Source organism: Talpa occidentalis, unplaced genomic scaffold (assembly GCF_014898055.3).
Source record: "Talpa occidentalis isolate TD23 unplaced genomic scaffold, MPIMG_talOcc4v2.1 talOcc4.16, whole genome shotgun sequence".
Classification (NCBI taxonomy): Eukaryota; Metazoa; Chordata; class Mammalia; order Eulipotyphla; family Talpidae; genus Talpa; species Talpa occidentalis.
Genome location: NW_023601653.1, coordinates 79,231,632 through 79,245,697, shown reverse-complemented (window position 1 = coordinate 79,245,697; position 14,066 = coordinate 79,231,632). Strand labels below are relative to the sequence as shown.

The window sequence follows — 14,066 nt, the reverse complement described above, 5'->3', positions numbered from 1 at the left end:
TCCCCCGGGGCGGGCGGCCCATCCCCCTCCTCCTCCGAGGCCCCGCCACTGCCCCTTCTCCCTCCCTTCCCTCCGCCCCGGGCGGGACCAAGGCCGCCGCCGCCGCCTCCCGCCCGCCCCCCCTCACGGCGGGGACCGCCCGGTCGGCCCTCGCGCGCGCCCCCTCACTCCCCTTCCACCCCTAAGCTTGGAGTGGACTCATCCTTACCGCTCATGGTGGCAGCTGAGGGACGAGCTCAAGGGGGTCCTGTCCGGGGGGGTTGGGGGGGGCCGGGAAAAACGCGGACGCTGACGAGGCAAGCGAACCCGGACCGGACAGGGAGGGGGGGGTAAGGAGGAGGGAGCAGCGCGCCACAAGCCCGGCCTAGGCCCCGCCCCTTCACTGCTGCCCCGCCCAATGAGGGAGGGAGAAAGGCGGGAATTGCAGAAGAAAGGCGGGCAGAGTACCCAATGGCAAGTGCGGCTTGCTCCCTGAGGCGTGTAAGACAAAGTTGCGTGCCTGGTGGCCGCCCGAGGAGACCGCCCTCTCAATTTTAAAAGCCAGTGAAAGACGCAGGAAGTGAGGGTGGGCGGGAACTGGAGATGATAGGCTTGGGACGAAACCAGTCACCCTCCAGGCGGGCTCCCTGAGAAGAAGCTATAGGAAGAACTTTGGTAGGACTGACAGGCCACCGACCAATCAGAATGCTGAGCATGTCTGGGCAAAGGCTGGTGGGCGGAGAGGAAGAAAGGAGACAGGAATGGGATAGGATGAAGCTTATCAAAGCCAATCAGAAATCAGGCGGGCAGCCAGAAAAGTTATGATTGGCTTAATACTGAAAAGCGACACGCTAGAACGCATATTGACTGAACTGAAAGCCAATTAAACGCCGAAGGAGCGCTGAGGGCGGGAACTTGGAGTGGGCAAAGGAGAATTGGCGTCTCCTTCGGTCACTCGGTCCAATGAGGCGACGAAGGAAGTCAGGCACCGCCTCCTCGTCGGCCAATGGGCGTCACTTGAGCCGCCGGTCACGGGGGAGGGAACGGGGCTGTGCCAAGAGGCGCCCGTCGCCATATTGGCCCTCCTCAGGAGACATCTTTGCAGCGATCAGGTGGTGCGCTGCGGCTGAGCCCTGCGGCTCAACAAGTGTGGGGACCAGTCACCCGGCGCGCGCTGCTGCCTCGCCGCCGGGGCTTGTTTGAGTTTGGTTTTTCACGTCGCCGCCTTTAAAAGCACCTCTGAAGGCCCGCCTCGCCCCTGTGGGCGGCAGCAGGCGGATGCCTCTGAATGTGGGTGGAAGCCTTGTGGGGGCAGGCGCGACGGGTGCTCTGCCGTGCCGGCCAATTTGCAGGGTCTTTGTGAGACTCCAGCGAGCGCCATTTCTTTAAATCCCCCCCAAAGGTGCCAATCACTTAACTTCTGGCGGATTATCTTTTCGAGTTTGTCTTTGAGGCTAAAGGGCACTGGAGAACCTCCCAGAGCCAAGGTCCTATAAGCCACTTACCACCCCCACGCCCCCTTAGTTGTAAATACCGTGTCAGCATAAAGCAGGACAACAAGCGATAGTTATACTGCTTTTTACAGCTACGAAGATGAAAGGAGGTTTTTCCCGAGGCACCTGAATTCTGACCTCCCGTCCTGCCCCTCCCTTATTTTGGTTGCCCTGCCACTCCCTTATTTTGGTTGTTTTGATTGGAGTTACAAGATGAGATAATTCTCCTTAGCATTTGTGTCTTGTATAGTCAACTTCATTATCTACAATTCTTGATAATGCCACATTTTAAAGTCTGGATTCCCTTAAAATTTAGGCCTCTGATGCTTTGGGCAGGCCCTACAGAACATGAAGTGTGGGGCCTCCCTGGGGGCGCAGGGGTTAAAGTCTTAGCACTATCCAGCTATCACCAGCAGTTGGCATGACCACTGCTCCCCTCAGCAGTGTATTTCAGTAGATCTGCCTGTTCTGCTGCTCCCCACTCTGTCACTGGTAGAACGTCTCACCCCTCCCCCCACCTCTGGCCTACACCCCAGTTCCTATATGCATAAATAAAAATATATTTTTAAAAATGGGCTTAGGGCCTCCCTGGTGGCCCAAGGAGTTGAGCGCAGTGCTGTGAAGCTGTTTCGCAGCCTCTGCAGCGAGAGCTCAATCCCCAGCCAAGAAGCTACCCACATGGCACAGCAGACCTCTCCTGACTCACCCCCAGCTCCCCTCAGCAGTGTACTTTGGTCAATCTGCGTGTTCTGTTCCCCACTCTGTCTCTGGTGAATCCTCTCACCTCCTGCACCTCTGGCCTGTCTGTACCCCAGTTCTTGTAATCATAAATAAAAATAAATGTTAAAAAAAGTAATAAAATAAAAATGGGCTTAATTCAAATGGGCTTAGTTTCTTGTATTTTTTTTCTTTAAAGATGACCTTTCATCATTATCTTCCAGCTCCTAAAAAAAAAAGCAAACAAAAACCCTATCTATACTTCTAGGACAACTCAATGGCATTATCCTCTTGTACGCCTTCATTACAAAACATCGCATTACAATTAGTGGCATCTCTTCCCAGATCAAAGTCTCTCAAAATATAATGTCAGTCTCCATCAGAATCCTCTGGACTGCTTTTTAAAAAAGTGAAAAAAGATTCCTAGACCCCTTCTCAGACCTAATAAATCAGACTATCTGGGGTGGGGCTTCAGGACATGCATTTTTAAATAGGATTAGCCCCTAAACCAGAGATGAGGAAACACTAAGGAAAGAAATGAGAGGAGAAACTTCCTGGAGGGAAGACATTGCATTACTCATCTCTGTAAACCAAGCTCTGGAGATTCTAACAGCTGTTTAGTGAAGTCAGCAAAAGACCACACCTAAACTTGCAGAGGGAGGAATGAGGAAAGAACTAATAATGTGAATGAGTCTTGTGACCATTTCACACTTATTGTCTAACTTAATCCTTTAAACTAATTTAAGAGATTGCTCTCCCCTTTCACAGAGGAGGAAAGTGGGGCTCAGATTCTCCAGTTAAATTTTCACTATTATGTTTAGTTCCAAAGTTTGTATTTCTTCCATGATTCTAAGCTAGTATATGCCTGAAACAGGAACTAGGGTTTGATTTTTTTTCCTAGGTACTGAGCAAATGGGCTGGATTTAATCCAAGCGCCACCATCCTTTCCTCCGTGCTCTTCTTTTGCTCCTCCAGGACAAGTCAGAATTTAGTACCTGGTCAGTGAGGACACCTGCAGCATATGCTTGTTTAGACAGTTCCCAAGAGCAAGTGGGCGGGACCCATCTTGTCCAATTTGTTTGTAAAATCCTGAACAAATTTCTTTAAACACAAGAAACGAAATTAATGGACATTTCAGAAGCCGAAAATTTTCTCACTTATAAGAAATAAAATTATGCCTATAACATAGCAAGCCTCACATGTATTAAGTGGTTACATTTCAGCACAGCAGTCAAGGCTGTACCGGTCTGCCCGGCATTTATTCAGGTTCGTCTTCCCATTACTGTCCACCGCACTCTCCTACCCTTAACTTTGTTTTTCGAAGTTTCCCCCAAAGTATGCCTTGCTGGGTTTCCAAAATCCAGAAACAATTCGTCCTTTTGTGTTACCAATGTCATATTTTCGATAAGAAAAACTTCTATGATGTCTTTCCAATTCCCCTAAGGTACTGAATACTGTCCTCTGTTGTTTGCTTTTGTGACATACCTCCATTAGAGGTATCTATGTATCTGATCTCCTCCAATTCTCTAAGCAATCTGAGGCCCAGATGATGCCTTTCTGCTTTGTATCTTCGAGGTTTTGCCAAGAGCTGACACCCAGTAAATACTTGTTGAGGACATGTCTCATCCCTAACATTCTGAATAAGTCTCCAGCTAGTACAATGCTAAAGATTCAGTTGGTTGCCTTTTACCACTTAAATCATTCTTCCTGACATTTTAAGCCACTTTTCATTAGTTCATTTCCCCCTTTTAGCAATCTGGTAACTGAGAACACTTTACAAATGAAAACACACACACACACACACACACACACACACACACACACACACAATCCAAAGCCCTCCTTTTACACCACCAAAATAACTTTCCCTCTCAGTAACCTTTCAACAATATCTGTTAAGCACAAAACAGACTAAAATGTCTTTAACCTGTTCTTCCTACATTAGGATAAAGGCACTTAGAAAGAGAGTCCCTAACAAAGCATTAAAGTCTCAATAGTGGGGCCTCTCTGGTGGCTCAAGAGGTTAAGAACTAGCACTATGAGGCTGTCCACAGCCACTGCAGCATGAGTTTCATCCCTGGCCAGGGAGCTACCCACATGGCGCAGCAGACCTCTCCTGTCTCGCCCACTGCTCCCCCCAGCAGTGTATTTCAGTAGATCTGCCTGTTCTGTTACCCACTCTGTCTCTGGTGAGATCTCTCACCCCTCACAACTCTGGCCTGTACCCCAGTTCTTGTATGCATAAATAAATGTTTTTTAAAAAAAGTCTTAACAGTCTTCTAAACCTTAACATTCTAGCTCTATGAACAAAAAAACAACATTTGCAGTGCAATGATGACCTGAGAAGCTGGATGGAGCATTACAAGTCCCTCAAGGGTCGTTTCTGAGTCCTGGAAAAGCAAGAACTAATTCAGGAAAGAACTGGCACAAGGCAGGTTTCTGTTTGGAAAACCCAGAAGTTGTTGAGAAATCCAAAGCTGGCTACAGATGTTCTTTATTATAATTATTTAAAATGACTCATTCTGGGCCTCCCAGGTGGCGCAGCGGTTGCCCGCAGCCTCTGCAGCACCGGTTCGATCCCCGGCTGCTTCCCGGCCACCGGAGGAGGGTCCCACATGGCGCGCAGACCTCTCCTGCCGCCCGCTGCTCCCCTCAGCAGTGTACTTCGGTCCTTCTGCCTGCTCTGCTCCCCGCTCTGGCTCTGGTGAATTCTCTCACCCTCCCACGCTTCTGACTGTACCCAGTGCATGTATAAACAAAACAAACAAAATAAATAAATAAATAAATAACATGCCTCTATTTAAAAAAAAAACCTATTAAAAAAATAATAAAATAAAATGACTCATTCTGTACCTTTGCTGTGTCTTTGCTTCCTTATCTGAGAAGCACTGTGGTTCATTCCTGCCTAAACTGTACCTTGTACTAGGAAGACTTTCTTCAGGACTGCAACCAGGCAAGTGGCTCTGGTGATTCTGAAGGCTCTGAAGGAGGAAGAAAGGCCTAGAGGGAAAGTGAGCTTTTTGTCTGAGAGTTAGGAGGCATGATCAAGAACACAATTTGTTGTTTTTGGAACTGAACCTGGCCCAACCTTCTCGAATATTCTCTTTTCTGAGAAGAGCTGCAAGAAGACAGTCCTGACTGTAAACTCAACTGTTGATCTCTGGAACTTGCTGACCCTTTGCAAACACAAAGGTGATCTGAAACATGATGGGGAAGAAGAGAAATGACAGACTCTAAATTCCATAGTCCATCTGCATTCTTAAGCGTTACTGAAGGCGGGTTGGGGACACCGGAAACCCAGAGAGAACCCTATACCCCAAACTGAGCAAACAGAACTTTTCTTAAATTTACATCAGATCCCTAGGGACTTCAGCTGGAAACAAACACACAATCAAAACATTTCCCTCCCCTAAAATACCCAGTCTCAGGCTCCTCAGGGATCCTCACCTCACCAGACCAGAGGAAGCAGGTGCTTAACGCCAATTTACTCTCAAGAGTCACCCCACTCCCACTCAGACCTCTGCACACCAAGGTGGCCGGGGTCCTGTCAAACAGTTTTTTTTTTAAAAAAAAAAAACAAACCCAAAAGTTCCTCTTTTGACCAAAATACGAAGCAGTTTCCCTTTCCCTTTCCTCTCCTGGGACACGTATCCGAGTCTCTTCCAGAGTCCAGAATGGAGACTCACACCACCCCAGGTTCCCATTCCCAGAAAAGGAGACTGTCCCCGACGGGATCAACAAGTCTGGGAAAAAGTCCTGCCCTCCTCCCAGGGCATCCGCAGCTGAGACTAAAGGAAGGAAGGGGAGGGAGGAGCGGGGGGCTGGCCAGGGGCTGGCCCGGTTCCCCCTCCCACGGAGCTGGGGCCACCCTGGGGGCGGGCGGAGGGCCGGGCTGGAGGAGGAGAGAGCTGGATTCATAAACAAACCCGCCTGGGCCACGAGGTGCCCAGAGGAATGGGGTGGGGTTTGCAGGCCTCTCAGACCAGGTTGGAGCTGGATAACTAGTGTGGGCTGGGCCCGGGCCTCTCCACCCCCAGTTTCCGGCTGGGGGTGGACCATTTGGCTTTCCCCAACCGCAAACCCCTCCTTCCTGCTCGGCCCTCCCTCCCTCAAGCCTGACGAGGCTGCTCAAATTCGTCAAGGCCTGACACCTGACTTCTTGTCTCCTCTTCAGGAAGTTTTCACTGTCCCCAGGGCTCATGGCGGTTCTTGTGGGGAAAAGGCCCTGGAAAGCCATGGTAGTTCCTCTTTGGGGTGGCTAAAGGGATGGTGGAGAGCGATAGGTAGGAGAGAACTAGAGTCCCACAGACTTTTGCCTCCTAGAGAGGTTTTCCCACTGCCTCCCTGAGGCTGAAGTCCCCCTCTACCTCGGCCTTTCTCTCTGCTCTCCCCTCCCCCACAACTACAGGTCAGGAGTGCCTGGACAGTCCTCCAGAAAGAGCTTTCCTGGCAAGGCTGGTAACTAGCACCTTTAGCTACCAGAGTATCCCCTTCTTACTGATTAGGAAATGAATTCAGAATTTGAGGGCCTCCCTGGTGGCGCAAGGGGTTAAGCACTGCACTATGAAGAAATCTGCAGACTCTGCAGCACGAGTTAGATACACCGCCCTCCCCCCCAGGGAGCTACCCACATGATGCAGCAGACCTCTCCTGTTTCCCTGCTGCTCCCCTCAGCAGTGTATTTTAGTCAGTCTGCCTGTACTGCTCCCCACTCTGTCTCTGGTGAATCCTCTCACCCCCTCTCCCCCACAAAACTCTGGCCTGTACCCCAGCTCTTGTATGCATAAATAAATAAATCTTAAAAAAAAAAAAACAAAACAGAATTTGGGGCGTGTGCCTAACTCAAGGTAGTTAAATGGAACTCTGATGCCAGTTCTACTCCTCCAGCTTTCCCCATAGAAAGCAATTGAACCACATAACCTGTCATCTCAGAGATGTTACTGTTAGGATAAGGGAAAAATAATGGTATACTTTGGGACAAAGGCAACCTGATAATGGCAAAATTATGAAGGTGGAATGTGAATGATTGAAGTCTGGGGACTACATCCAGTGGGTACTGTACTGGCCTGGTTTCACCCTCTTACATGCAGTTACTTCTCTTTTTTTTTTAAGATTTATTTATTTATTCTGGGTGTAGGCTAGAGATGTGGGGGGGGGGCAGGGATAAGAGGATTCACCAGAGACAGAGTGGGGAGCAGAACAGGCAGATCCACTGAAATTCACCGCTGAGGGGAGCAGCGGGTGAGGCAGGAGAGGTCTGCTGCGCCATGTGGATCACCTCCCTGGTGGGGGATTGAACCCGTGCTGCAGTGGCTGCGGACAAGTGCTGCTGCGTCTTAACCCCTTGAGACACCAGGGAGTCCCCATGCAGTTATTTTTGGGAAGGATGAGGGAGAATGAGAATTTTTCAGCGAGGGAGTAACTCTATGATCTATGAGTTTCCTTCCAGAACCTACATTTTAAAGTTTGAGAGCGATCAGAAAATTTTTTAAGGCAGGAACTAGTAGAGTCAGGAATTTTCTCTGAGCAACATCACCACCTAAGTTCCTAGAGTGAAGAGGCAGACTTCCTGCTCACTGCAGGGCCGGTCTTGGACTGGTTCTAACCCCAAACCTGGTTAGTCTACTCAGTACTGCAGGGTACACACAGCAGGGCTGAAGGGAAGCACCACTGCCTGTGTGGAATCTGTTCCAGGGCAGATCCTGCCTAATCCTGCCCAAGAACTGAGCCAGTTCAAGCTGCCTATGCCAAGCTTACAATCCTCTGAGTGTCTGCTTCCTACCCGCAGTATGGTGAGGCTGTCTGCAGCTTCTGCAGCAGAAGTTCCATGCTCCCCGGCAGCCAGGGAGCTACCCACATGGTGCAGCAGACCTCTCCTGTCTCGCCCACTGCTCCCCTCAGCAGTGTATTTCAGTCAGTCTGCCTGGTCTGCTCCCCACTCTGTCTCAGGTGAATACTCTCACCACCCCCCGGCACCTCTGGCTTGCATCCCAGTTCTTGTATTCATAAATAAATAAATCTTTAAAAAAAAAAAAAGGGAAAAAAATGAGAAAAATCCAAAAGGTAGGTTATTCTACAGGGCAACTGACTGTTCCTTCAGCAAGTCAATGGCACAAAATAAGAGAAAGGGTTTTTCTACTTAAAAGAAACTTAAGAGCAAACCAATTTCATGCAATGAACAAACCAACTGTGTTTAGAACAAAGCAACTGTAAGATGTCATTTGGGGACAGATGGTAAATTTTGAATATGGGCAATATTATATGATACTAAGAAATGATTGTTAATTTGGGAAGCATAATAGTATTGAGATTATATAAAAACATGCTTTTATTACAATGGGTATTGAAATACTTAGGAATTTAATTTCATAATATCTCTTTATTTTAAAATAATTTAAAAAACAACTGACTTAAATATAGCAAATGTTAGGCCAGTTATTAATAATTATTAATAGCATTCATAGGGACCCCCTGCCAGCCCAAAGGGTTAAAATGCAGCACTATGAAGCTGTCCACAGCCACTACAGCACGAGCTCGATCCCCGGCAAGGGAATTGACCCAGCAGACTGCTCCGGTCTTGCCCGCTGCTCCCCTCAGCAGTGTCTTTGGTCCATCTGCCTGTTCTGCTCTCCACTCTGTCTCTGGTGGATCCTTTCATGCCCTGCATCTCTGGCCTGTACCCCACCTCTTGTATGCATAAATAAATAAATCTAAAAAAATAAAAAATAAAATGCATAAAAACTGAAACTAAATTATAATAATAATTAAAATGTCCAGTGTCTCCTTTCTCCTTTCGTACCCCCACTCCCGGTCCCATTTCCCTTCTACTGGAGTTCATGTCTTCTCAGCTGCTCTGCTTTCTTCGCCTTGCCACATCAGTCTGTGGCACAGTGCCAAAGACATGCCACCTCTTGCCATACATCTCAAGGTTTGGTGATTTAGAGGAGGGAAGTAAACGTCTGAGACTTCTTGTTACAGAGCCTTTTTAGAATCAACAGCTGGGTGATTGTAGCAAAATTTGGGGGAGACTTTCTCCCCTACACTGAAGCCACCCGTGTCTCAGCCACTCAGCATCTGTCACACTGTGGCTAACCCAGAGGATTGGAAGAACTGAGCGATGTCCCCTGGGGCAGACACGTGACAAGATCCAGAAGGGAGAGAGTGGGTTGGACAACTTCCTGCTTCCCAGCCTTGGAATTATTCACCCCCCATCATTCTCTGCTCTCCCCACCCCGGACAAAAGCCAAATGTGATCTTGCAACAGAGTGGTCCCCAGGAAAGGGGGAGGTTCCCTGCCCCACCCAAGGGAGGGTGGAGCTGAGCAGGAAGGGGAGAAGCTGAAGAAGAGACTAAGGAAGGAAGCAGGATGGAGCCAGGAGACCTGGAGGAGGCGCATGGAGCCTAAAGACATGTGAAGAAACTGTGCTTGTCTTTTGGTCGTGGACTGGGTGACACAGATGTGGGTGAGACCTGTGGGGAGGTGAAATTGGCAGCTTTTATCTTGATGTTGATTTTGCTCTTTTCCTTCCGGGCTTGTCCAGTTGTTTGTGACCCTTTTCGGTGGGTCCCCACTGGAAGATGCTTTAGACTTGTGGCAGGCTTTGGGGCCTTGTTCTGGGCCGATCCCATTTGGATGGACTTTTACCCACGAGGGGACGGGTAACTTTGGGTGCTTCATTTAGAAACTAGACTCTTTGCCTTACCTGTATTGTTTCCTAGTTTTATTAAAGTTCCTTCCCATTAAAGTCTCCTATGTTTTGTGTTGATGCGGCGGATGGCAGAACCCATGTAGAATAGGCAGGTTTGCGGGGTTTGGGCTGCCCCTCTCCCTGTCCTATAACAATCTGTGCAAGATGAAGAGCTAGAAACTACGGAAGATGAGATGAAGGAGCCATGATCCGCATCAAGGAACCCATGGCTTAGTAGACTCCCACACAGCTCCGTCAGAGTATCCTGCTTCACGTGCAAAGTAGGAGATGCATGCAGAAGTAATCCCTTTTTTCTTTTAAGGTTTATTTATTTATTCATCCAAGAACTAGGGTGTAGGCCAGAGGTGCCGGGCAGGGGAGAGGATTCACCTGAGACAGAGTGGGGAGCAGAACAGGTGGATCTACTGAAATACACTGCTGAGATGCTTGTGCTGCAGTGGCTGACACTTTAACCCTTGTGCGACCAGGAAGGCCCCCACAAGTAAACCCTTAAGAGACCTCGTGCCCCCATTTTCTCCCCAACAAATTTCTACTCTTCGAACTCCCACCATCCCACTCATAGCAGTAACCAGTCATCAAGTTCCATGGATCTTATTCCACAAATATCTTAGATTCATCCCCGTCTCTCTTCATTCCCCTAGTCACTGCCTTAGTTGGCGTTCCCATCATTCCTTAAGTGGTGATATTACCTAGAGACAAAGACTGGGTTCCTTATCTCCAGGTAGATCCTCTTCAAAATAAGCTCCACAGCCTCCCTGGTGGTGCAGGGGTTACAGACAGCTCTACCAAGCTATCGCCAGCCGCTGCAACATGAGTTTGATCCCCAGACAGGGAGCTACCCACATGGAGTGGTAGACTTCTCCTGACTCGCCCGCTGCTCCCCTCATCAGTGTTTCAGTCAATCTGCCTGTTCTGTTTCCCACTCTGTCTCTGGTGAATCCTCCCAGCCCCCACACCTCTGGCCTACATCCCAGTCCTTGTATGTAGAAATAAATAAATCTTTACAAAACAAAACAAAATAAGCTTCACACTTCAGACCCAGGGAGTCTTATTATAGAACACAGATCTCATTCTCTGGTACAAATCTAATCAAACTTTTGCAGGCCCAACATTTCTCCTAGGGACATCAGTAAAGCCTCAGCTATGCCCACTCAACTACTTATTCACAAAATGGGCCAAGCTGTTTCCTCTGTGACATTCCACTGACACACACAGATGTGTGTGTGCCCTGGAGTGCCCTTCCCTCACTGTAATCAAGAACTTACCTGTCAAGTTGCAGAACAAGTTTCATCTCTGGAATCCTTTCCAGAAGTACCATTTCTCTCTCTACGCCCTCATTGCAACCTCTGCTTTCTCTACCTCATAGCCCCCAACATTTTGTTGCACTTACTTCTCTGTACATTTATAAACACTATGAAGTGATGTGAACCTCGGTGGTGGAGCCACAGGTCAAAGTTCACATCCAGATTTAGGAACTGTGTAACTTGAGGCAAGCTATGTAACCTCTCTGAGCCTTCATTGTTTCATCTATAAAATGAGGACGTTATTGGGCCTCCCAGGTGGTGCAGCGGTTGAGCGCTGGGTTGCGAAGCTGCCCGCGCAGCCTCCGCAGCGCCAGTTCGATCCCCGGCCACCTGGTGAGGGTTCCACATGGCACCACAGACCTCTCCTGCCGCCCGCTGCTCCCCTCAGCAGTGTACTTCGGTCCTTCTGCCTGTTCTGCTCCCCGCTCTGGCTCTGGTGAATTCTCTCATTCTCCCGCGCTTCTGACTGTACCCAGTGCTTGTATAAATAAATAAATAAATCTTTACAAATATACATGAGGAAGTTACTAATTACCTGGAAGGGAGAGTTGTAGAAAAATTAAATGAAAATGTGGTCAATCTTCTTTGCTTTTTTTTTTTTTTAAGATTTATTCATTTATGCATAGAAGAATTGAGGCATAGGCCAGAGGTTGGGGGGATGGGAGGGGGTGAGAGGATTCACCAGAGACAGAGTGGGGAGCAGAACAGGTGGATCCACGGAAATCCACTGCTGCGGGGAGCAGTGGGCGAGACAGGAGAGGTCTGCCTCGCCATATGGGGCTGTAGTGGTGATAGTGCTGAGACTTAACCCCAGGCCACCTGGGAGGCCCCTAATGTTTCCTGTTGAATGCGTGGGCTGAAATCACTTTCGTCTTGAAGAAAAAGGAAGGAAAGAGAGGAACAGAGGGTGGAAAGGATGATGGATCTTTCTGAACCCGTCCTCTGACTGCCACATAGCTTCCCCCCGGGGGGTTAGGCAAACAGTTTGGGTATTCTGTTTTGTTTCACAGCCAGCAGTTTCATGCAGTGATTAAGTCTCAAAGTTGTGCCCCTAAGTCAAAGAGAAAAATGAAAGAAAAACTTGCACTTCAAACAATTTTTCAGAAGATCAATCTATTTAGCTATCTAGCTGTCTTAAAATCCCTGAGAGTAGGAAAAAGAGAATCAAACAAAGCGTATAGAAAAAAAATTAGAAAAAAAAATTAGCTGAACATGGACATTTATCCTTTTTTTTTTTTTCAGCTTCGTGGCTTCCTCTATATTAATGTGCCTCTTATCATCCCTCACAATTTCAGTCCCTTCCATTTACCACCCCAAAAGAAAGCAGTGAAAGGAAGGAACTGTGGGGGTTCAGAGCCTGTTGGGCCGTTAGAAAGGAAACAGAAACCAAAACAATCATGGATGCGACAGAGACTGATGATCAAGAAATCCAAAGCAGAGTGAGAAAAGCCCCTGTGAAGTCGGACTCAAGAGAGTCTTAGCAGGTCAGGTCCGGGGGAGGGAGGCTGCGTTTGAGCCTGACAGAAGAGGAGCAAGTCGGGGAAAGGGAGCCACCTCTCTCTTCGCAGAATGGGACCCCCCACCTCAGGGGTAGCCGCTTCACCGACCGCAGACACTTTCATCACCAAGACAGTGAACAGAAAGATGTCTTCCTTGTGGTGTTCCTGGTATAACTGACCCGCGGTGGCTCTGGTGGGTGGAGTGATGCGGTTGACAAAGAAAAATAAGGCTTCCTCTGCTCAGGGATGAATTCTCTTCGGGAACAAGAAGAAGATCTGACCATCTGTGAGATCAGAAGGCACCAAGTATTTTGTTTAGTCCAGGTCTCCTATCCGAGCTTTGGGGGCCTTTTCTACTACTACCCGTCCCAAGTCTGGCATGTCTTTCTGAGCTTCTTGCCCTCAGTACTTCATGAACTGGTGCAGCCTGGTTGGACCAGGCTGGGCCCAAGGAGTCTGGGGGGAGGGAGAAGAGAGAGTGGGGGAGAACTGGGGGAACAGGTCAAGGGCATGGGGAATGGGGGTGATGTGAGGGAGGTAATGGGGGTAGGGGATGAGTGGGTGGAATGGGGATCAGGGTGGAGGGGGCCACACTCACATATTTTTATTTTTTTTCACATATTTTTAAATCTTGTAGAATTATTCCCATACCCAGCAACAGTTGAAACCAGAGTGACAAGGACATTCCAGACAGAACAAAGGCAAGGCAACTAAGTATTGCCGAACATTAAGTTCTAGACACAAAGAGCCTTGAATGTTTGGCTTATGAAGAACTCCTGAAGGATTTTAAATCAGGAAAAGAGAGTCTGAAATGTGGATCTTTTTTTCAGTCTCGGTGCAAAGAGCCAATAAATTAATCATACGCTGAGTTCATAGCATACTATTATCATTTGAATTCATATAAGATTCCTCTCTAGTTTTTTTTTTTAAAGATTTATTTATTTATGCATACAAGAGCTGGGGTGCAGGCCAGAAGTGCAGGAGGTGAGAGGATTCACCAGGGACAGAATGGGGAACAGAACAGGCAGATCTACTGAAATACACTGCTGAGGGGAGCAGCGGGCAAAAAAGGAGGGGTCTGCTGCACAATGTGGGTTAACTCCCTGGCCGGGGGTCGAACTCAGGCCATTGTGGTGGCAGCTCTGAGACTTTACCCCTAGGCCAAAAGGACTGAAGGAGCAAAATCAAAGTATAAATCAAGGTAAGTGCCGCCATTATCAGCTTTACCCATGTGTGTCTCACTCACATGTCTCTTCAAGTCTCTACATGTCTCTCCTCCATGTTTCTCTTCCAAGTCCCCTTCTAACAGTATCAGATGGGAGTCAGGGTTGCAGAAGCCAGAGAGACCCCCCGGTCCAGGTGTTC

General features: G+C 48.4%; 1 protein-coding gene across 2 annotated transcripts in view; it reads right to left on the bottom strand.

Moving 5' to 3' along the window:
- The window catches only part of SP1 (Sp1 transcription factor), a 58,464-nt gene that overhangs the window by 34,229 nt on the left and 10,169 nt on the right, over positions 1–14,066 (bottom strand). The window contains exon 1 of one of the 2 annotated variants that reach the window (XM_037514844.2): positions 209–329. The exons of the other annotated variant lie outside the window; for it this stretch is intronic. Within the exon in view, the coding sequence (XP_037370741.1) occupies positions 209–215 (7 nt within the window). The 5' untranslated portion in view covers positions 216–329. Of the gene's footprint in view, positions 1–208; positions 330–14,066 lie in introns of those variants that run through there. 2 annotated transcript variants of the gene reach the window in all.